The sequence below is a fragment of the Apodemus sylvaticus genome, chromosome 22 (assembly GCF_947179515.1).
Source record: "Apodemus sylvaticus chromosome 22, mApoSyl1.1, whole genome shotgun sequence".
In the NCBI taxonomy this organism is placed as follows: domain Eukaryota; kingdom Metazoa; phylum Chordata; class Mammalia; order Rodentia; family Muridae; genus Apodemus; species Apodemus sylvaticus.
Window position 1 is genome coordinate 39238501 of NC_067493.1, and position 25098 is coordinate 39263598.

General features: G+C 45.4%; 1 protein-coding gene across 5 annotated transcripts in view; it reads right to left on the bottom strand.

Annotated features, from left to right (window-relative positions):
* The window catches only part of Tpst1 (tyrosylprotein sulfotransferase 1), a 67156-nt gene that overhangs the window by 16052 nt on the left and 26006 nt on the right, over positions 1 to 25098 (bottom strand). For all 5 annotated transcript variants that reach the window (XM_052168540.1, XM_052168539.1, XM_052168536.1 and 2 more), the window contains exon 3: positions 14436 to 14634. In XM_052168540.1, coding sequence (XP_052024500.1) covers positions 14436 to 14634 — 199 coding nt within the window. The remainder of the gene's footprint in view (positions 1 to 14435; positions 14635 to 25098) is intronic.

The window sequence follows — 25098 nt, forward strand, 5'->3', positions numbered from 1 at the left end:
CCAGGAGACCCAATGCTCTCTGCTGACCTCAGAGGCACAGCACACACACTGGACAGACACATACATGCACATACAACGGAATAACTAACTCTTTAAACATGTTTTTAAAAGAATGCATTGCAGCCTGACTGTTGCTTAGGTCACAATCCCTGCAGGAGCCCTGGCCCTCATGGACACTGACAGGCACCTGCTGAGACACTGTCAGTCTCTCGCTGTCACACTTCAGGGTCCAGGGTTTCTGATCTGGAGAAGGGATTACATAAAAGGAGCTATGTGTGGCCACACATCCCGCTCCCCACTACCTTCCCTGCCTACTTCTTGGTAACTGGAGAGCCTGGCTACAGCCTTGTGCTGTGAAACCAGGCCCATCCTCAGAGAGCTCTAGGATAGGCACCTTCTGACACTTGGGCCTGATGCTTATCTCCAGAGACCCTGCCATGATGTTTGTCTCTGATGCTCGGGGTTGGACTCTCCTCAAAGTCCCAACCACGTTGCTGTCTGTCTATCCGTCTGTCTGTCTTGAGCATTGGTAACTATTCTAATCAACCCCTAATTACCCAACAATCAGTGTTCTTCTTGAGGCCTTTCAAGATGCACCTGGCTCCCCATCTCTGGATGCTACGACTATGTATGTTTGAAGCTGCTAGTCCGCCCGAGGGTAATATGTTCTGTTTCAGCAGAAAGCAACACTGAGTGAAAGTATTCTGTTGTAACACGCGGCTAAAATGTTGACAGCATCAGAATGGAGAGGGCAAGTAGAATCCAGGACTTTAAGGAGAGCAGCTATTACAGAAGCCTAAATGGCCCAAAACTGAGTCAGGAGATTTGGGGCTTTGAAGAGCCTGCCCGTGAGCATTTTAAAGGATGGGTGGGACAACAGGGAGGCAGGGAGAGAGTTTGTTAAGCAGCAGCTAATGTTTAGCAACCCAGACAGGCAGAAAGTAGAAAATGTACCTAATGGACTAAAAGGTACAGCCAAGGAGATTTCAAATTTCAAACCAAGGGTTTAAAGTTTCTATTTGGATTCTTCTTTTTGTTTATTTGTTTGTTTTTGGATTTGGTTTTTTTTTGGAGACAGGATTTCTCTGTGTAGCCCTGGTTGTCCTGGAACTCACTCTGTAGACCAGGCTGGCCTTGAACTCAGAAATCCACCTGCCTCTGCCTCCCAAGTGCTGGGATTACAGGCGTGCGCCACCACCGCCTGGCTGGATTCTTCTTAAGGACTCTCATTTTTGTTGTTGTTGGTGGTGGTGCTTTGTTTTGTTTTTTAAAGAAAAGGAATCAAGGTGTGATGGTTTTAAAAATGCTGAGGCCTCCATCTTCAATTTGGCAGGGTAGGAAAGTCATACTCCCTCCACAGATTCTGTTCCCGTCACCACAGCATCGTCTACTGCCCGCCCCTCATGAGGACCTGAATTACACCTGTGACCCCCTTTTGCTAGGCAGAGACACACATTGGAGCAAAGGGAAGTGGATGTCTTCACAGACCATCATGCGGTCTATCACATGCAAACAATTTATGCCTAGGGCGTTACCCCTAGAATATCAACAGTTTGTAGATGGAGACCTAGGGTTAGACACAGTGCTGTGGAAAACACCTGTCATGTAGCCTGCACGGAGCAAAACAAACAAACAAACAAACAAAGCAGACCTCCCACATGCGGTCTGGAGAAATGGCTCAGAGCTTACAAGCATTTGCTGTTCTCCCAGAGGACCCTGTGATTTTTTCAGTGCCCACATCAGGTGGTTCACAACCATTTGGAGCTGAAGCGCTCAGGACCAATACCCTGTTCCAGACCCTGCATGTCCCTGGACTACATCTTTCAAACAACAAACAAGCAAAGCTCTCAACGTGTCTCCAAATCTTAACTCAGGTGGTTATATGGGACAACTTTATTCCAGATGTGTAGACCCAGGAATCAGAGTATTGGAAACTTCCACATATGAAAACATCTGAAGCCAAAGCCATGTGTCCACCACACACAGGAGAGAGGAACAGGGAAGACTGTAAGAACCAGTCTAAGATAGATATATACAGATAATGGTACCGCTATTCCTTCAAGTCTTCCCCGAGTCAAGTCTGGAAGATAAAAACTTTAAAATAACAAATACATTAACCTTACGAAGTTCACTGGGCTAGACCATGAGAACCACAGCAGGGCTGGAGAGATGGCTCCGTGGTTAAGAGCATTTGTTACTGCAGAGGATCAGGTTTTTGTGGCTTACAACCACACATAACTACAGTTCCAGGGAAGCTGACCTCATCCGCTGATCTTTTCTGGCACCAGGCACATATGTAGTAAGCTGATATAAATGTGAGCAAAACACCCACACACCAAAAAGAAGAGGAGGTGAAAAGGAGGGAGGGAGGGAGAGAGGGAGGGAGGGAGAGAGGGAGGGAGGGAGAAGAAAAGAAGAATCCCATGGGGGGGGGGGCGGCTGGAGAGATGGCTCAGCAGTTAAGAGCACATGCTGTCCTTTTGAGTTCAGTCTCCAGCACTGAACTGAGCCTGGGGAGCTCAGGCCCAGGGGAGCCACACCCTCTTCTAGCTGCTGTGGGCACCCCAGCTCCAGCCCATAAACACTTGTAAAATCTTTTTTTAAAGAATTATTTATTTTATGTATATAAGTACACTGTAGCTGTCTTCAAACACCCCAGAAGAGGGCGTCAGATTCTATTACAGATGGTTGTGAGCCACGATGTGGTTGCTGGGATTTGAACTCAGGACCTTTGGAAGAGCAGTAAGTGGTCTTAACCTCTGAGCCATCTTTCCTGCCCTATGTAAAATTTAAGGAGGAAAGTAAAACAATAACTTAATAACTTAAAACAAGTGTTTGTACTCTGGTGCCTCCTCCTTGAGGGAAGGAGGGAGGGAAGGAGGGAGGGAGGGAGGAGAGAGAGAGGGAGGGAGGGAGGAAGAGAGAGAGAGAAGGAGAGGGAGATGGAGAGAGGGAGGGAGGGCAGGAGAGGAGAATCATTTATGAGGGGACTAACTGCACTATGTAACCGAGAATAAATATTTCAGGCTTTGCGGGGCCACATAGTCTCTGTCCCAGTGCCCAACTCTACCCTTGTAGGGAACAAGCAGCCGTACAGAACACTCAAATGAAACATGCTCTGGTAGCAGCTGATTCACACGAACCCATCGCCTGTAAGTAATGACCTCCAACCTCTTTAACCTAATAAACAAACAAACAACACCTAAAGCCTTACAACGAGAAAGCGTTATGCAGCAGCCAACAACGAATAAGTGCAGGCGGCCCGATTATGCACTTGGCGCTGTCCTAGGCACCCCAGACTAAAGTGTTGCTTCTAGTCATAGTTTTTTCGACGTACACATACTGTGTTTTTCTTTATACGTATGTTTGCAGTACTCTGGGTAGAACCGAGGGCACGGCATATGCAGACAGGTGCCACAGACATCTCTTGCTACAGCCCTTTTTACTGCAGCTTTTTAACTGCAAAGGTCAAAGATTGGTCTCACAGTCTCTGCACATTCAAGGCCATACATTCAAATTTTGCTATAGGTTAGAATACCTTCACCCTTTTTTTCTCTAAAGTCACTGCAATTCCTGCTTTTTTCCTTCCAATTTTACATAATTATGTGTAGACTGGATTAGTTTTCATTTCAGTCCCTGACAGAATCTCACCAACATCAGTTATACAATTCATTGTTTTTATTGCTTTTTCTCTTGAGAAATTATAACTTGGTATTTTCACATGCAGAGAAAACACAATTCCGGCCAGGAATGACAGCACAGGAAGGAAGCCAGCTTTGAAGCTTACATTCCCGGTCCCTCTGGGCTTGTGTGACCCATTAGAGAGTCATTATCTCCAAAACAGAGATGCTAATAGCTGGTAACACGCATGTTTACATGGTCTCCTCTGACTTTAAGGTTTCTGGCAGTGTGCACATCAAACTGGGTTCTTAGAAAGTTCAACAATCTTGTCCCGTCTGGAAACAATGAGGAAAATGAAAATGCTTCCTATATTATGAAGATAAATGAATTAATCAGCACAGAAATAAAAAAAAATTCACTCCCAAAATGTCTTTAATACAAATTGAAAAGTTTCAGTGTCATACCTACTGGTTGAAGATTAGTTGAAGTGTGCTTAAATCAGGACTATAAGCCAGTATTAAATAGAAAATTTTTCCTATCACAGAATGGAATATCAATATACAAAATTCTGCATGGTTTGTTGCTTGTTCTCATTCTATGTATATGGGTGCTTTGTATGTCTGTGCAGGACATTCGTGTACTTTCCATGGAGTCCAGGAGAGAGTGTCAGATCCTCCCTAGAACTGCAGTAACAGGAGGTTGTGAGACACCATGTGGTTGCTGGGGATTGAACCTGGGTCCTCTGGAAGAGCAGCCAGTGCTCTTGGCTGTGAAACCATCTCTCCAGCTCCCAGGAGAAGGTTCTGAAGACTACGGCTCAAGATCACGGTGCTGGACCATGTTTGTCAAGGATGACAGTCACGTTACGGTAACGGTCGAGTGCTCCAAAGTACCAGCCACTGCCATATGGAGACTGGCATCCTGGCCCGGCTCCCCATTACTGTATGAAAAGGCGGGGATACATATGTATACATATATGTACACATAAAACCTAAGTCTGTTTGGTGTTGCTTGTATGTACATGGGTTTAAGGATGACCACTTGAGACTTGATAACCTAACCAGGGGCCTGACCCTGGAGGAAATCCAGTCCTAAGGGATCAGAGTCCTGAACTTTGTGCACAGGTGGTACACAGACATATATGCAGACAAAAACACTCATATATATACATTAAAAAATCTGAAAATAGAAATTATAAGAGGCAGCAGGTTGGCATGGTGTCACTCAAAAGCGATTGCAGCCCTCAAAGGGTTGAGACAGTAGGATTTTAAGTTTGAGGCTAGCCTGGGCTATATAGTGAGTTCCTGCACAATTCAGGCTGCACACATCCTGTCTCGAAAAACTGAAAATTAATAAATGTAAGGGAACCAGAGGCTAAGGGACATGATACATACACTCTACTCTCAAAAGCTAGTAAAAATACTAACTGTACTATTACAAACTGTAATAGTAACTGTACTATTACAGCCACGTGTATCGTTTATAACATTTACTATTTCTGAGTGAGAGCATTGTAGCCAGAAATATTCTGGTTCGCTAATAGCTTCCCCCTGGTCCTCCCTCCTCCTCTCTGGTCCTCCCTCCTCCTTTTCTTTTTTTACCTTGATACCAAGATCCTTGAAATGTAAAACATAGCCACAATCTCTCTAGGCTCTGCCATCTTCTCACAGTGCTCCTTAGACTCAGTGAGAGCTTGTCCTTGTCAGGTTACACAGCCCGGGAAGCTTTCCATGACCCTGCTCTCTCCTTTGGACATCTATGAGTCACTGGACAAGCCTCCATTTTGTTTCACCTGTGTGAATTTTCTGTAATTATCACCTTCACCTCTGGTCTTTAAAAATGTAATTATTGGGGTTGGTGAGATGGCTCAGCAGTTAAGAGCACTGACTGAGCTTCCAGGGGTCAAATCCCAGCCACCACATGGTGGCTCACAACCATCTGTAATGAGATCTGACACCCTCTTCTGGTGTGTCTGAAGACAGTGACAGTGTGCTTACATATAACAATAAATAAATCTTTTTAAAAAATTATTATTTTACTAGTTTTTGCATATATGGGTGCTTTGTGTATAAGGCTGTGTGCCAGATGGTATGTGGTACCTGCCAAGGCCACAAAAGGGTTTCAGATCCTGTAGATCTGAGGTTACAGGTGGTTGTGCACTGAGTCAGCTCTCCAGTCCCGTCATCTCTAGCCTTTAGCTGCATCCTGGAAGAGCATCTCCAATGTGCCTGCATGCATCCCTCGTTTGACCAGTCTATGGCCTCAGTTCTGTCCTTATTCTAAGTCAGGGTTAGGGCTTCCAAGGCTGGCCTGTGCTCGAGTTGCCTGCCTCTTTAGGCAGGGTGGCCCTCAGATTTGGATGAGAGGACAGAGGTAAGTCAGTCTTGTTCTGTCCCCATCATAGAAGCCATATCTGAGTGTAAGAAGCTACGTGGCTTGGTCAGAAGCGTAGCGGAAATATGTCTCATTCTTTAGTATAGGGTTTTCACGTCTTTATTTTATAATGTCTTTGTAGAGAGTATGATAAGAGACCAAAACAAAACAAAAGAAGAAAACAACTACCAACTCCGAGTGCCCGGGCACTCTCTATGCCTACCCTGCCTTTGGACTCAGGACAATCCTCCTACCTCAGTCTTAGGATTGTCATACTAACCCTGTGAACAAATGGGGTTTCCAACACTTTTAATCCCCTTAAAACAGTGCAGGGGCTGAAGAGATGGCTCAGAGGTTAAGAGCATCTTTACCGCTTGGTGGTGTTGGCGCATGCCTGTAATACCAGCACTCTGGAGGCAGAGGCAGGTGGATTTCTGAGTTGGAGGCCAGCCTGGTCTACAGAGTGAGTTCCAGGACAGCCAGGGTTACACAGAGAAACCCTGTCTTGGGGTGGGGGGGTGTTAGGGGGAGAAGAGCATCTTCACTCTTGCAGAGGACCTGGGTGTGGTTCTCAGCACCTATGATGGCTCACAACCACCCATCACTGCAATTCCAGGGGATCCACCTTCTCATATATACATGCATGCAGGCAAAACACTCACACACATAGACTTAAATAAGAAAATCTAAAACCACAGTGGAGCTGATGGGTGCCCAGGAGCATGCCTGCAACTCCAGTACTTGGGAAGCAGAGGCAGGAGGATCAGTCCGATGTTATCCTAACTACACAGTGAGTTCCAGCCAGCCTAGGCTTCACGAGACCCTGGTTTCAAAAACAATAACAATAAAAACAAAACAACTTCCGAACACCTCCCCCCACCCTGGAGGCAGCAAGCGGCAGTCTGTGCACCGGGTGGCCCCCGCCCACGTCCAGCAGGAGGAGGATTAAGTAACCCTGGGAGCTCCACAGCAGAAGCATGCTGAGTCCACACGTCCAGCACCTTATCCCAAACCCATTTCTCCCCTCAATGTCAACATTCACAAGGATGAGGCAGGAGGATTTCTGTGAGTTAAGTCAGCCTTATCTATGTAACAAGTTCAAAGTCAGCCAGTGCTACACAGAGAGACTGTCTCAAACAACAACAATAGCAAAAAGAATGTGGAAGGTCACTAAGAGTACAATACATCTCTCGGTGGGCAGCTGGACCTTGGTGTGTGTGTGTGTGTGTGTGTGTGTGTGTGCTAGGCAGAGGGAGGCTGACCAGAGCAGGGCTGAAGACAGCTGGACCTCGGTGTGTGTGTGTGTGTGTGTGTGTGTGTGTGTGCGCGCAGAGAGGGGAACTTTCCAGAGGCCAGATGATGAATTCAAATTTCAGTCCAGCTAGCTCCCAGAGGCCTTACTAATACAAATCAAGGAAATCGGTCCTTTATCTAGATAGCACATGTGGCGTGGGGATGTGGGAATTAGGCTAAAGGTCAGTAACTAAACTCTAAGAGAAAACCAAAATTAAAAGCTGGTGTTCAATGGCAGAGAAGCTCACTCTAAGACCTGAATGACCAATCGCTCCAGCTAAATGAAGGAGGAAAAACTGTTTATTTCGCTTCCTATTCTACTGTGTGTGTGTGTGTGTGTGTGTGTGTGTGTGTGTATGTGTGTGTGCGCTCATGTATACATGCATGCAGAGGCCAGCGGTCAATGCTGAGTGTTTTCCTGCACTTTTTGAGACAATCTCACTGAACTCTTTTGCTCACCAATTCAGCTAAACTAGCTGGCCAGGATTCCTCCATTGTCTGTGTCGCACTGGGTTACTGGCTCTTGCCATAGTGCCTGGTCTTCAGGAACCAAGTCATCGTTCCAGCGCCATAGCTCTGCCTTCATACAAAAGGCCCAGCATGGCCACGAACATCTAAGACATGAGGACATGCAAATAAATATAATCCATACTTCTAAAAGGTCAACAGAGGCCCATGGGTGAAGACACTGAAGGTGGGGCTATCTTTGAAGTACTGGTGTGGGACAGAAAGACAGACACTTAGGTGGGCATGGGAAGGGAAAGGCCCCTCATTCAGTAGTCTGGCTGAAGCCTCTCACAAGCTAAGAGTCAAAACTCCCAAAATAGGTGGCACATGCCTTTCATCCCAGCACTCAGGAGGCAGAGGCAGGCAGATCTGCTAGTTCATGGTCTACAGAGTGAGTTCCAGGACAGCCAGGTGTACACATGGAAATCCTGTCTCAAAAAAACAGAAACCAAAACAACAAAAAAGCCCAAAATAATGAACCACTTCTGCCCAGTGCTCGGGTTGCTGTCGAGGAGACAGCAGGCCCTTTACAGAGAGATTTCAATCAGGATGTCTGTCTCCACAGCGGTCCATGTGGAGCCCCTGAGCGAGTGCGCCCCAGAGGACAGCTTTACTCCTCCCCAGATGAAAGCTTCTCAGCAGCTCCCAAACAAGACTCTCACTTCTCTGGTCTGGGCTACATTTCCTACTCAGCATCAGGAAACACCGGAGTGTCTTGTCTAAATCCCTTAGAACCTTCCAAGATTACATTCATGGCAACAAAGAGACAACGAGGCACGTATCTCCCAGGAACCCCACGCCAGTGTGTCCTAGCCCGACCTTCCCCTCTTTATTTCTAAACCAATGTTAATCTCAAATCAATGCCAGATTCTTCTCATTAATAAACCCCAAACCCACTTGACATTAGCACTGAGGGAGGTCAGCACCCCGGGCCTGAGCAGAGAGAGAGCTTGGAAAACGAGCCCTTCCGGCAACAGCACAGAGACGTTTCTGCCCAGTGTCTCGGACACACTGAAGAGCACAGAAAGACAAGCATGATGAAGAGATGGAAAGTTCCAGAAGAGAAATGGAAATCCAGGAACTGGACAGTGCATTGTTTGAAATGAAAATGTCACTGGGGTGGCAAATTAGATTCATAAGAAAAAGGGATCTGTAAACGAAAGAGTAAGTTCATTTAGTTTAAAATAATGAAGAGCCAGAGTGGGGCTGGGAGACAGTTTAGTAGACAAAGCACTGTTGGGCACAGAATAAAGGCCCACAGCAGTGCTGGTGGGCATGCTGACTGCCCTGCACTCCCAGGGAGGGACTGCACAGGGACAATGAGGAACTCCCAGAGCAAGCGGGCTAAGTCTATCTGGGAGAGCTGGGTTCAGTAGACAGACCCTGCCTCAAAGAACTAGGAGCACAGTGACTGAGGAAGATGTTTAAAGTCACCCTGTGGCCTACACCCCCCCACCCAAACCCACACCCCAACACACACACCTGCACCCCTCAACACACACACAGACATCCCCACACACCCACACCCACACTCCCAACACACAGACACCCCCACACCCACACCCGCACCCCTGACACACACACAGACACCCCCCACACCCACACCCGTACTCCCAACACACAGACATCCCCACCAACACACACAGACACCCCTTCACACCCATACCCCCAACACATATGGACACACACCCACACCCACAACACACACACAGACACACAGACATAGAGCTGGCATGGTGGTGCTCATTCATCTCTCCCAATACAAAGTAAACACACGCAATTAAAAAGGTCTCAAAGACAGACACTTTATCTTAAAATCCAAACTAAGAGAATTAGTAGCTAGCAAACCCTATTAAGGCAGGCATCTGGCTGAAAAGATGCTGGAAAGAAATCTGTATCAAGGAAAACAGTACCCATGTGGCCTACAGCACATAAAATATTTAATAGCTGTCTGTTTACAGAAGAATGTGCAGCCCTGGCTCTGGAGCCACAACAGACAAACACGAAGCACAGCTAAAACGAGGAGGCAGTTGCCACACTGGATAAAAGGCTGAAAAATAATAATAATGGATTAATCCAAAAGAAGCCAGGAAAATAAAAGAACAAAGACAAACAGTTCAAAATTAAGAAATACACACTCGATGGCCGACTTCAGCTCAACCAGATGAGTAATTACAGTGCGTGTAAGGAACTAAACATCTCATCTAAAGTGAACAGTCAAACGACGGTAACTACAATACCATCGCTTCATCGCTTTAGATACATGGACAGATTGCAAATTACAGGAGGAGGAAACCAAACCAAGCATGCGCTCTGCTGATCAGACAAGGCCAACCGCTAGGAAAGAGTGTCAGTGCTGGCCCCATCACAGTAAGAGTCACACCTTCAACTGCTGACTGCTATCCTCTCAGGGACGCACACTCAGAATGCATAAAGCAGACCTGGCATCGGAAGCAGAGAGGCCACTGCCACAGCACTCTTTTAAATCAACTAAGAATTATCAGACAGAACAATATGGTAACAGTTATAAAACATCAAAACTGCACAACAGTTTTCCATATGAACATGAGGCCACATGGTGGCCACAAAACAATTTCAAATATATTTAAAGAATTGAAGCCATAGTCTGTGTGTGTTCTCCGGCCACAGAACAATCGCATCAAAAACCAGGATCCAAAGAAAACAAAATCCCCAAATACTTAAAAAAGCAAATGCCGTTCTAAGAAATCTAGACTATATCCCATACTAAGAATAGACTTACTTAAGGATATTTTAAAGATTTATTTTAATGTTTTGTGTGTGTGTGTGTGTGTGTGTGTGTGTGTGTGTGTGTGTGAAATGGTTTCAGGTGCCTGCAGAGGCCAAAGAGGGTATTAGATCTCCTGGAGTTGGAGTTGGAGGTAGGTATGACTTGCAGGTCCTCTGCAAGAGCAAGCACTCTAACTACAAAGCCATCTACGATGGTCTGTATCTGCTTGGTCTAGGGGGTGGCACTATCAGAAGGTGTTGGAGTAGGTATGGCCTTGTTGGAGTAGGTGTGTCACTGTGGGTGTGGGCTTTAAGACCCCCATCCTAGCTGCCTGGAAGCCAGTATTCTGCAAGCAGTCTTCAGATGAAGATGTAGAACTCTCAGCTCCTCCTGCACCACGCCTGCCTGGATGCTGCTATGCTCCCACCTTGATGATAATGGGCTGAACCTCTGAACCTGTAAGCCAGCCCCAATTAAATATTGTCCTTATAAGAGCTGCCTTGGTGAGAGTGTCTGTTCACAGAGGTAAAACCCTGACTGAGACATCATTTCTCCAGCCCTCTACTCAAAAATTTTCCCATAGGATTTGTTTTTGTTTTGTTTTTTCGAGACAGGGTTTCTCAGTGTAGCCCTGGCTGTCCTGGAACTCACTCTGTAGACCAGGCTGGCCTTGAACTCAGAAATCCGCCTGCCTCTGCCTCCCAGAGTGCTGGGATTACAGGCGGGCGCCACCACCGCCAGGCTTCCCATAGGATTTGCAATGCTAAGTGACTCTAGGGTGACAAACAGGAATGCTGAGCTTTTCTTTTTTACTTTTTTTTTTTTATGTGGCTGGATGTTTACCTGCATGTATGTATGTATACATGTATGTATGTGCACCATGTGTGCCTGATGCCCACGGAGCTCCAGGAGCTGCCATGTGGCTGCTCGCACAATAGCAGGTGCTTTTAACCACTGAGGCGTCTCCAGCCCCACAGGTACCTTTTCTTAATAAACATGGGACCTTACTTTGTAGTTCCGGCGGGCCTGGAACTCCAGGGCACACTGGTGTAGCTCATGATGGCCTTTATGCTCTGCCCCCCACTCCTGGCTTAGAACTTCTTTCCAGCTCTCTAGTCAATTTTACTTTATTTTTCAGTAGTACAAGAAATAGGATCCCGGGGCCTCACACATTCTAGTAAAGTGCTCCACCACTGAGCTACACCCAAGACCCAGCTCTTCAAGTTTAGCAAGCAGGTCTTTAAACAGCATTGGGGTTGACCTGTGTGCTCCAACATCTGCTTCCTGGCTTGCAGTACAGGCAGGGCATCATAGCTACATTCCTATTACCTGGTCTAATTCCTTCTAGGCATGGAACAATTCCAGTCAGCTTCTATCTAGCAAGCAACAAGTTTGGACAGTATGTTTCACCCTGTATTTGGAATTTGAGGTTCTTTGGTGCACCCAAGTAGCAGTTAGGAACAATGAGCCCTCAGCTCAGCAAGGGCCACTCAGGAAAACCCCACAGCATTACAGTTCTCAGCAAACGGGCTGTAATAAAAGTCTTAAGAGCGGATGAGCTAGACAAGAACCCTATGGAGCAGCGGACTTTAATCTGTGTCCACCGAAATTCAGTGTCTGCATATGCCTATGCCTCTGAGGTAGGGAGGAGTCTATATCTGGTCATGTTCTCAAAGAAGCCACTAAGTCTGAAACAGCTTAGAAGCGATGGAAGAGGGAGAAGGCTCAAGTGTGACCTGGAGAGCATTATTTATTAAAGTGGGCCACAATCCGGGGATTAGAGGCTGGTGGAAGAGGGCATGGAACGTGTTAGCATCTCATTTTCAGTTTACTGTGTGAGTCACAGCAACCGCCACACACATGACTTTCATTTAGAATTGGACAAAGTACTCCTCAGATGTGCTGACTCAGACAGCACTACTTTTGGGCTCTGCACACGCCATGAAAACCAACATTTTTAGGCCTACAGATAGGGATGTCCATTTTCCAGTCAAATGGGATTTTTCTCCTACCCCTGTCCTTCCCACTGTAAGTTAAGTTACTGTAAGTCAAGTGTGGCTCTAGCCACCTTTTTCTTTCTCTGGAGCCACACAGCTCTGCCAGTTTGGAGAGGTTTTGGAGTTTATGACCATGATGCAAGCTCACGCCTGCTGCGTGTTATCAGCATCTGAGTCATCACAGGCAAAAGGAAAAATAAAAATAAAAAGTTTTGAAGATGCGCAGGATTTGGTTTGAAATACAGCTAGCAAACGGTGAGACAAACAACAAAACAAACTCAAAGAAACAAGGTCAGGGTTGGCAAGCCGGCTCACTAGGTTGAGATGGGTTGGGGTGCTTGATTCCTGGAACCCGCATACAAGTGACAGGAGAGGACGCTCCCCACAGAGTTGTCCTCTGACTTGCACATGTGTGTCACAGCATGTCCAGGCATGTTAGTGTTGCATGCAATCTTACGAAGGGCTCAAACAAGGCGCTCGGCCTTTCTTTCTTAACCGCCCGCCCCCAGTGTGCGTCACGAAGCCACAGGGAGTAAAATATATCCTCGCATCTCCTGGGTTCAAACCACAGCATTCCTCTTTCCCTCCCCTCAGGGAAGCCAAGAATAACCTGGCCACGAGGACTTTCACATGTGAGACTCTAGCCTACTGTCCTGAGAACCCCAAAATATTACGGACACATGTCTCTTGGCTTACGGAAATCCTGGCCAGTCTGTGCTTAGGAGAAAGCTGGTTACCAGCCCATTACAAACAGACTTGCAGGGACTGCGAAGTGGGATGTCAGACTAATGCTGATATTAGGCAAAGGGCAGTTCAAAACTTAAGAGGAGGTTCACAGAACACATACAAACAGCTATTAAACAGGAAATGTTCACTTACATTAATCAGTGAAACATTAAAATTAGCAAAACTCTAGAAGATGTCTCCTCCATCGTGCTGATTTTCAGAAGGTCTTTTGGATACATGTAAGGGCATCAGCATGTATCAGGCCCCTTAACAAATGTTCAGACAATCTGACCTGGTCTAATGTCAGTGTAACCTTAAAGAAAACCCTAAAATATTGGCCCTGAGTTCAGAGCCCAGCATCTCTGCTATATAGTGAGTTAAAATTAAAGACCAGCCTGAGCCACGTGAGGCTGTCTGAATCTTCCCCCAACCCTGATCCCCCAAAAAGTTTAAATTTTATGTTTATCTTAACCAATACAAATTTTAATGCAGAATATGATTTGAAATTAGATTTAACCATCAAGGTATTTATTCAGATTAGTTCTATAAGGGTTTAGAACAGTATTTTATAGAGCTGTGACCCTATTCATTTATTCTTACTGTGTAAGTGTTTGCCTGACTGTATGTAAGTGCACCACATACATACAGTGCTCTCGGAGGCCAAAAAGGGCATCGAGGCCTTGAAGCCCACCTTCTCGGTGGGTTCTGGGGACCGAACCCAGGAGCCCGTATCTGAGCAGGGAGCTTTCCTGACTGAGCCTTCTCCCCAGCCCATATCATTCAACAGAGATCTAGTATATACAATCATTCTTCTCGTGAAGCTACTGGCTAGCCCTCAGGAGGTCATCGAAACAAAGCCTCGAAAGCAAAGAGGTCCTCACACCTAAGGAAAGGGAAAAGCAAGCAGAAGCCAGGTCACCACGATTCTGTTGTTGGTGCAAATGTTACACACTGAGCCAAAGCATGCTGCCGTCCCGCAGCTTCCGGGAAGAAGGGTTTGGCAGATGCTGCCTCCTTCTGATGATAGAACATCCGGCAAGTTAGACAATGGTAATTTAAGATTAGTTTCCTGTCATAAAAAGCAAGAAACAAAACAAGAAAAATCTACTTAAACCAAAAAAATAAATAAATAAAGTCTATGTTCCCTAGTTACTTGGGGTCTCACTTACCCTTCTGGTGTTTTCAAGGATCTTGGGGTCGGGTTTTCCGTAGTTAGGGGGATTGGCGTATGGGTCATATCCAAGCTTGGCAAGCATGGGCGCAATCACGGCCATGTCTTGTAAGACATCTGGGGGTATCTTCCCAACCCACTTGGAGAGCGCCCCCACATTGACGGGCTTGATGACTTGATCTGTTGACCTCTCCACTCTGAAAACGACACCATAAACAATTATTTATGTAAATCCTAAACAAAATAAAAACATGTGGCATGCATAGAATCCCAGAACTCCAGAAGCAGAGGCAGGAGGACTCGGAGTTTTAGGTTATTCCTGTTTACAACAGCAGGTTAGGGGTCATCCTGACTACATGAGACTCCTTTCTTATAAAAAGAAAAATAGGAGGGGGTACCCAGTGGAGGCTCCCCCTTCTTAGAGGAGAAGGGGAGGGAGGAACTGGGGAGGATCTACATACATGACAGAATACTGGGAGGAGAAGGGGGCTAACATCAGGATGTCAAGTGAATAAATAATTATTTTAAAAAGATGCTAAAAGAGAGAGAAAGAGAAAAAGGAAGAGATAAACAACTGTAAATTCTCTGAGGACTCTAAATTCTTTAATTGTCTGAGCTGGTGAAATGACTCAGTGGGTAAAAGCATTTGAAGACTAACTTGACAACCCACAACAGAAAAAGACAACTGACTCTTAAAACTTATCCTGTCACACACACACACACACACACACACACACACACACACACACACAGTTTCTCTCACACATTCATGCTTACATTTTTTAAATTTAAATGCATAACTGTCTACATTATAAGTCAATTACAAAAGGTTGGGTGGATGTTATCATAGCCAGTATAGGAACTAGACGTGCTAGCACAAACCTTTAATCCCAGCTCTTGGGAGACAGAAGCAGGTGGATTTCCTTGAGTTCAAAGCCAGCCTGGTTCACTTTGAACTCACCATATAGTTCAAAGCCCAGCGACCCCTTCTCGAGAAAGCAGAAGAGACAGCATGGACTCACCAGGTGGCTTTCCTTTGTGCTTGCTCCAAGCCTGTCAACCGGAGTTCCACCCCCAGGACACCAACATGGTGACAGGGGAGAACTCACACTGGTTGTCCTCTGACATGTGCTCACCCACCCAAACGCACACAGACAAATGGACAGGCAGGGACACACACACACACACACACACACACACACACACACACACACGTCTCCTTCAGTCTCAAAAAGCAGCCAGCATGTTCTTAGAGTGTGCCAGGGTACTCAGTGAGCATTCTGGCACCTTTCAGCCCCCCGGAACCTTAACACACACTGCTCAACATGCTGGTGTGCTTAAAAACCCACAGCCCAGTGTGCCAAGGCAAGGGCTGCCCATCACTCAGGAGAGTCCAGCCTCTGTTCCCTTCTCAGCACCACTAGGAGAGATGCTCAAGAAGTTTCTAGAGGTGGAGCAGAAGCAGGTGGGTCTCCACGAGTTTGAGGCTGGCTAGGTCCAGCTCCAGGTCAGCCAAGGCTACACAGGGCTTTTTTCTTCAGTTTACTAATGGATTACTAATGTTGACAGGTGCTAAGATAAAAGTTATTTAGCCATGACAGCTTAACAGACTTTGATATACAGTTGAATTCTTTTTATTGCTATCGTTTATGATTTGAGCATCTGGGAGATATAGAAAAATTCATCTGAAGCTTCCTTCCTGTAATTCTGACAGTTGTGATTAAAATTTCATAAAGTGACAAGTTTTTGCTTTTGTTTTTTTGAGACAGGGTTTCTCTGTGTAGCCCTGGCTGTCCTGGAACTCACTTTGTGGACCAGGCTTGCCTCGAACTCAGAAATCCACCTGCCTCTGCCTCCCAAGTGCTAGGATTAAAGGCGTGATTTTTAATTTTTTTTGTATTAAGTGTATGGGTGTTTTCTTGAATGTATATCTATGTATCATATGTGTGGTTGTACACAGTCAGAAGAGAGCATTGGAGCCTCTAAAACTGGAGTTTCAAGTGGTTGTCATTTGGGTACCAGGAATTGAATTCAGGTCCTTTGAAAAAGCAGCAAGTATTCTTAACTGCTGAGCCATCTCTCCACTCCTATATATTTTTATTTTTAAGTGTGTGTGTGTGTGTGTGTTTAGGTACCTATAGGGGTTAGAGGTGTGTGTGTGTGTGTGTGTGTGTGTGTGTGTGTTTAGGTACCTATAGGGGTTAGAGGTGTCAGATCCTATTTTAGTCAGGGTCCTTCCTGTGTGTTGTGTGTTTGTGCATGTGTTGTGTGTGTCTGCATTTAAGTGAGTGTTAAGATAGTAACAACAGCCAATTCACCCCTGAGGAGCTATGAACCAGGTAGTCTATTTGGTCACTGAGGATGAGTTTCCCACTAGCTGTCTCTCACTGGAGGATAATCACCAACGCTCATCCTACAAGGACAGTGCCTCCTCAGTAATCCCAATCTAGAGCCAGAAGCCTTGAAGCTTCCCGGAGGGCTGCTGACCGATGCCACAGCGAAAGCTTGGGTCCCTGGCTCTGCTGTCATCTAAGGAATCAGCAACAACAGAGCACGTTCACCCAGCAGCAAGGGGAGCCACCCAGGCCTCGCAAACAGAAGTCTCCCTCCTCACAAACTTTCCGCCTCTGGGCTCCTATCAGAAGGTGCCGCCTTCACTGGGGTGGGTCTTCCCACAGCAATGGGGCAAAGAGGACAGTTCCGGTGAGGCTTCCTTCTCAGGTGTAGCAATCTGACATTAAAACCCCACACAATTGATCTTTGGCGTTATGGATGGCTGTGAACAGGTAGACACGGGTGCTAAGAGTCAAACTAGGGCTCTCCCTCTGCAAAAGCAGGTCTCGCCCTTAACTGCTGAGCCATTTTTTCCCACCCCTTCCCTGTGTTTGTTTGCTTTTGAGATCGGGTCTCAGCTGTGGGGCAGCTTGCTTCTATGAAGAACAGCAGCCTCGAAGCACAGGCCAAATGTTCGAACCCTTTCCTCCCCAGCTTGCTTTTGGTCATGGTGTTTCATCACAGCAATAAAAACCCTAACAGACATAGTCTCTAACTCTCCATGTAGCAGTCCCCGGCCTTTAACTCCCGACCCACCTCCCAAGTGCTGGGATCGCAAGTGTCAGCCACATGCCTCGCCCTTATGACCTGAAATGATTATGTAACGTTAGACTCTCCATTCCCTACTGGGTGAAAACAATCCACTTGTGATGGCCTTATATAGGACATTTGTTTACCACGTTTAATTTCTTTGATGCTAATCACCCTGCTTGGGCTCAATATCCACCTTGGAAAGCCGGCGATTGTCTCTAGAATGAAATTAATAAAAAATGCACTTGCATGATTGCTTTAAATAGTTTTTATCTTATTGTTTCTACTGAACAAAAAAAGCTGGGGAAATCTGTTTCCGAGTTTCAGAAACAGTAAGCATTTCCCCGTTTAGAGAACAGTTAACCCAAGAACAAGGCACAGAAGCCCCCACCCCTTTACTCCACGCTCTACCCCACCCCCCACCCCCGCACATGATGACTACGCCTCAGTCTTTCCTCTTCCATATGGGGGAAACAGTTCTGGTTCAGTTTGTCCCTGGTTGTCTTGTTTTCTCTGTGGAGCAACATCTCGCTGTGTGGCCAGCCAGAGCTGCATTCTTTATGAACAACAGATCTGATTTCATTTTTTTTAATGGCCTAATGTGGTTGTAAAAACACTGCATCCCAGTTCTCCAGTGTTCCCTCACTAACACATGCTGCTTTGGCCCTCCAGCATGAGGTAACAACCAGTGTGGTTGAACACTGCTTATAATTATGCTGAGCCTTTTGGGGACTTCAAGAGTAACACAAGGGGCCAAGGACTTAAACGCTAAAATTCAATAGCTAACTGCCTTAGTTTTCTTTCTGTTGCTGTGATAAAATACCATGACCAAAAGTAACTCTGGGAGGGGACTTAGTAGGCTTACCCATCCCCATCACAGTCCATCGGAGGAAGTCAGGGCAGGAACCTAGAGATGACATGAACTGAAGCAGAGACCACGGAAGGCCATTGTTTCTGGAATGTTCTCACCATGGCTTACTCTGCTTGCTTCCTTACACGACTTAGAACCATCGGCACAGGGAATGTTTTCTCTTTATTTTTAAAGACTTACTCATTTTCATTTTGTGTTGTGTGTTGCAGTTTTGCCTGCCTGCATGCACGTGCACATTCGTTCAGTGCCTGTGGAAATTGGAAGTATTAGATTCCCTGACACTGAAGTTACAGCACCATGTGGATGCTGGGAACTGAATCTGGGCTCTCTACAAGAGCAGTGAGCACTCTTAACTGTTAAGTCTTGTCTTCAGAGCCTCTAAAAAGCATTTTCTGAATTGAAGTTCCCTCTTCCCAAAGGACCCTGACTGTGTCAAGTTCACAGAAACAAAAAGCAAAACAGCAAAAAAACCACGTTTAACCAGAACAGAAACCGACAAAATCATAATTAGATTTAGGTTTATGTTTTGGGTTATTTTTTGTTTGTTTGCATTTTGTTTTGTTATTGTTTGAGATAGCGTCTCTCTATGTAACCCTGTCTGTCCTGGAACTCACTATGTAGACTAAGCTGGCCTTGAAATTACAGAGATCTACCTACCTCCGGCTTGTTTCTAATTTAAAAAAAAATCAATTATTCAGAGCCTGAATAACTCAGAGCCACTTTATCCATAAAGTGTTTGCCTTGCAAGTGTGGAGACCTGAGTTTGATCCTCAGAACTTATGTAAAAAATGCACATGCTGGGGGCTGGAGAGATGGCTCCGCGGGTAAGAGCACTGACTGCTCTTCCAAAGGTCCTGAGTTCAAATCCCAGCAACCATATGGTGGCTCACAGCCATCTGTAATGAGATCTGACTGTCTTCTTCTGGTGTGTCTGAAGACAGCTACAATGTACTTAGATATAATAAAAAAAATAAATCTTTAAAAAAAATGCACATGCTTAGTATAATCTCAGTGCTGGAGAGGTGGAGACAAGCAGATTCCTGGGGCTCAGGAGCAGACAGCTTGGCTGAATCAGAGAACTGCAGACCAAGGGGAGATCCAGTCCCAAAAAACCCAAGGTGGACAGCACTAGAGAAACAACATCCAAGGCTGACTTCTAGCCGCCACGTGCAGACACACATGTGCACGGGCATCAGCACATATGTGTTGAACACACAGTTTGCAGTCATTAGTGCTCAGTATACAGTAGTCTTCCAAACTGACTCTACACAGTCTGTATGTCTTTTTTGTTTGTATAGCACTTTAGTCTGTTGGGCAGACTGGTAGTAATGGTTTCTCCTATGTCTAACTCCACAAGAGCTCTGTGTGTATTTGGGGCATAGTACTCAGCCAGCTGGTTTCTAACTCTGCCTTTGCCCTGTTTCCTGCTTCAGTGGAGTCTTGAGGTCAGCCAAAAAAATCTTCCCTAGGCACACACCCATGTCCAGGACCAAGGCTATCTGCACTTGCAGGAACATGTCAGAATCCTTGTATGTTTTCAGGGTTCCTGGTGTCTGTCCACACTGCAGTCTACTGACTCAGGCAGCATGGCAGAGTTTTGTAAATGCTTTTGGCGGCAGCTTCAGGGATAAACCCATTTTGGGGCAGGAGGAAGAAAGAGGCTGTTAAACTGGCTTTCCAGGCAACTACAAAAAAAGCAAAAGGAAAACAAACAGACAAACAAACAAACAGTACCAATAATACGGGCTGTCAATTCAGTCCACCTGATACGGTAAATGATGAACAGGCCTGGGACAATAAAATACCATCGATACCAACCTTTCCCCTGGACCTCAGACAGGTTAAGAATAAGCACTCCCTAAGATGGTTTTAATTGCGTTTTATTGTACACGCATGAGTGTTTCTTCCTGCTGTACATCTATGTACCACAGGCCTGCGGTCTAGAAAAGGCTGTCAGGATATCTGTCCCAGGAGTTTGGGAGCGCTGAACCCAAACCAAGGCCTCTGCAAGAGCAGCAGGTGCTCTTAGCCAGAGTCGCCATCCAGCCTCACAGAGGTTTAGAGCTTGTGACTAATTTCTAGATTTCTGAAAAACTTGATTCTTAGAGGTTTGATTATTTTTATGTGGGTTGTATGAACATGTTGCTCTTCTGGAAAAGAAAATCCCACAGTTCTTTACAGCATCATTTGTTGTCTGATGTCAGCATAGAACAGCAAGATATTTTATTTTTAATTACTTGATTTTTTTGGTTTTTTTTTTTTTGTTTGTGTTTTGGTTTTTTTCGAGACAGGGTTTCTCTGTATAGCCCTGGCAGTCCTGAACTCACTCTGTAGACCAGGCTGGCCTCAAACTCAGAAATCCACCTGCCTTTGCCTCCTTGAGTGCTGGGATTATAGGCGTGCACCACCACTGCCAGGCAATTACTTGATTTTTTTTAACGTGTTTTTTAATGTGTGTATGTGTGTGATATGTGGTGTACATATGTGGTTTGTGAAGTATATATGTGTGGGTTGGTAGTGTATATGTAAGTGTATCTCTGTGTGTGTGTGTGTTGCCTATGTAGATATCAGAGGACAACTTGTCATTTTCTTCTACCATATAGGTGTCAGGATCAAACCCAAACTCAGATCATTGGTCTTGAAGGCAAAACTGACTTTTAGCCACGGAGTCATCTCACCTGCCCAGGAAAAAATTTCAAACTAAGTTTTTATTATATTCACTTTTTAGAGGTGACCATGCAATAAGAAGTATAGAGGTAAGAGGACTTGCAAGGACTGGTTCTCTTCTTCCAACATATGGGTACCAGGATCAAACTCAGGTCATCAGGTTTGTCAGAAAGCACCCTTTTCTGCTGAGATAACTCAACGGTCCCAGAAAATATTTTAAGATTTTTTTTCATGTATATGAATGTTTTGCCTGCATACATGTATGTGCACCATGTGTGTGCCTGATACGCACAGAGGCCAGAAGAGGGCTTTGGATCCCCCTGGAATTGGAATGACATGCTGTTGTAAGCCATCTTCAGAGTGCTAGGAATCAAACCTGGGTCAAATGCAAGAGCAGCTAGTGCTCTTAACTAATGAGCCATCCCTCCAGCCTCACGTCATCTTATTTAAGTCTTATTTACTTGTGTTATTATATGTGTGTACCTCGGTGTATGTACATGCTCTACACTCGTGCAGTTGTCAGTGGAGACAGAAGCGGGCATCAGAGCCCCTGAGACTAGAGTTCCACAGAGTTGTGAGTCACTCAGTGTGGGTACTGGGACCTGAACTGGGTTCTCTGCAAGAGCAAGTTTCCTTTAACCAACTTTGACTTCAGTCCCCACCAGGGCACTTAACACACTCAAAGATGCCTCTTTCCTCCACTGATTCCTATTAAACCAGTATATCCAGCACTTAATGTACATGGACGACGTTGTGAAGCTAAGAGCAAACTATGACAGATATTATGATAAATGATACAGAATTCCAAGTAAAACTGCGGCAGCTGTGACACTGGGATCAACATCAGTATCCAAGCCACCTGAGATGCAACCGTTCAGAGGAAACTCGCCTCCGGTTTTCTTCAACCTCTGCCTACTAGGAATACAGTGAAACGTAACGTAACTGTTAAAGAGACAGGGCAGAAGAGTGAGCATTCAGGACAGCACAGTCACCACTACAGAAACCACAGAGTGTTAACACATGATGAGAAGAAGGGACTGCTGGGACGGGACTGCTGCCACATGCCTGAAATCCCAACAGTTTGGAAAGAGAAGTAGGAAGATCAGAAAGTCAAGACCATCAGTAACTACTGTGATGGCTAATTTTGGTTGTCAGCTTGATTACATCTGGAATGAGCTGCAATCCAGAAATGGAGGGCACACCTATGAGAGATCTTTTGCTTGGTTTGCAATGGGTAGATCTGGACCTTTGAGGCAGGATGACATGTGGCTTGATCAGGACCTTGAGGTGGGAAGACACCTAGGCCATTCCTTCTGCTGGAAGTGTAACTAAGGCCACAGGAGAAAGCTTTTGCTCTCTGCCTGCTTGTTGTCGCTTCGCTAGCACATCCATTCTGGCATTAGAGTGTACTTTGTTGGGACTCCAGCCTGTACTGAAGACCAGCTGAGACATCTTGAGCCTGGAAGCAACTATTAGATTCGTAGACTTTCCAATCACAGGCAGCCACTGTCGGATTAGCGGGACCACAGCCTGTTACCCATTCCAATGAATCCCCTTTATGTATACAGAGATTCATTCTATAAATCCTGTTACTTCTAGAGAACCCCGACTGATACAACTACATACGGAGTTCAAGGCCAGTCTTGGCTACACAGTACACGTCCCAACCATGAAGGTTGAGTCAGGCTGGGGCTTTCAGGACAGAGACAGAGTTGAGAGTTGAACAGAGGGATTCTAGAGCTGTGATGGGGGACAGAAACATCCAACCCAGTGCATAGGGAACTGTGTCCAGCCTTATATGGAAGCAGCACAGAGCCTGCTCCTACCATCCAGGTGGGAGAACTCTGTCCAGTAGACAGCATTCAGGAAGGCCTTACTCATAGAAACTATAACGGAAGCAGTTCTCTGACTCACCAAACAAATCATACACACAAAATTCTAACTGAACAGTCTAGCCAAGTAACTTAACTGAACTCCACAACAAAGCTCAATCTTTATAGAGTATTTATAGAAAGTACAAAAATATCCGACACCCAAAATAGTAAGGTTGACAATATCCAGCACAGAAATAAACAGAAAAGTGTTATAAATAATGAGGAAAATAATCAAACAAAAATGACATAAATTTAGAATTAAACACATTTAAAAAGCTATTCCACAGATTTTTTAACTAGGTGGATAGTATCACACCCACAGACGCCAAGGGCATGAACGCATGCTCACGTGCGTCTCTTCCTTCAGTCCAGGAGCCCAGCTCATAAAATGGAGCTGCTCACACTCAGGGCAGGTCTTCTCACCTCAGTTCATCCAATTATGAAAATCCCTCACAGACTTGTCCACAGGCTAATGGAATCTCAATGGAATCTCTCATTAAGATTTCTCTTCCCAGGTGACTCCACACTGTCAACTTGACAACTAAAATGAACCATCCCAGGGTCGGTGGGGTGGGGTGGGGGAACTAAACAACACAGCTTCTCAAGAAGCTGATCGCATTTTTATGATCCAGCAATCATGTTCCTTGGCGCTTATGCAAATGAGATAAAAACTTATACCCACACAAAAATCTGCGTGGATGTTTATAGCAGCTTTATTCATAATTGCCAAGTCTCAGAAGCACTCCAGAAGCTCTAGCTTCTTGGATGGATAGTGAATACACGGAACTGCGATACATGCAGACGATAGGGTGTCATCCCACACTTCAATCCAGGAAGAGAAAGAGATGTAAATACGCATTACTAAGTGGAACATGCCGATCTGAAGATGCTATCAACTTACGGTTCCAACTCTATGAGAGCCTAGAAAAAGCAGAACATTGCCTGGAGTGCAACAAAACAAACAACAAAATCCAGGGCCGCGGGAGCAAAAGGACGAGTAGGTAAAGGATGGAACGCTGTTAGGACAGTGCAAGTACTCTGCATTCTGGGGCTGGAGAGACGGCTCTGGTTAAGAAAGCTGATTCATTCTGCAGTTCTGAGATGCAGGATCTGAATTCAGTTCCCAGTACCCATGCTTCACAGCGCACCGCTGCCTGTAAGTCCACCTCTAGGAGACCTGAAGCCCTCATCTGCTTCCACAGGCTCCTGGATTCATATGGCACATGTACATGCACACGAGTGGGCGTGTGCTACCTACCTACCTATCTATATTTATCTATATCTATAAGATAGATAGATTTAGAGAGATTTATAGATAGCTATGTTTATAGATATATAGATATACAGAAATGTATACATATAGATACAGATGTAAATGGCCTCTGATAGGTACTATAAGCATTAGCTCTTGAATTTCTACTTCAGGTCTTTGTTAGCTTATTTGTTTTTCTTTCTTTTTTTTTTTTTTCTTTTTTGTTTTTTTGGATTTGGTTTTTTCGAGACAAGAGTTTCTCTGTATAGCCCTGGCTGTCCTAGAACTCACTCTGTAGACCAGGCTGGCCTCGAACTCAGAAATCCACCTGCCTCTGCCTCCCAGAGTGTTGGGATTACAGGCGTGCACCACCACCCCAGGTGTTTATTTGTTTTTCAAGACGGGATTTCTCTGTGTAACAACAGCTCTTGCTGTCCTGGGACTCACTTTGTAGACCAGGCTGGCCTCAAACTCACAGAGATACTCCTGCCTCTGCTTCCTGAGTGCTGGGATTTTCTCCTCCTCCTCCTCCTCCTCCTCTTCTTTTTCTTTCTTTGTTTCTTTCTTCTTTGTTTCTTTCTTTTTTCTCTAATTGGGTTCTTTTTTTTTTTTTTTTTTTTTTTTGGATTTGGTTTTTCGAGACAAGGTTTCTCTGTATAGTCCTGGCTGTCCTGGAACTCACTCTGTAGACCAGGCTGGCCTCGAACTCAGAAATCTACCTGCCTCTGCCTCCCAGAGTGCTGGGATTACAGGCGTGCAACACCACTGCCCGGCTGGGTTCTTATACCAATAGATAACTAGCACTGGAGTCTCTAAGTCAACATACAGACATAAGGAATGAACAGTCAGTCTTTGATGTTAGGAGGAAGTACTTGCTGACCCTCCTCAGAAAACAAAATGTGTACACACTAAA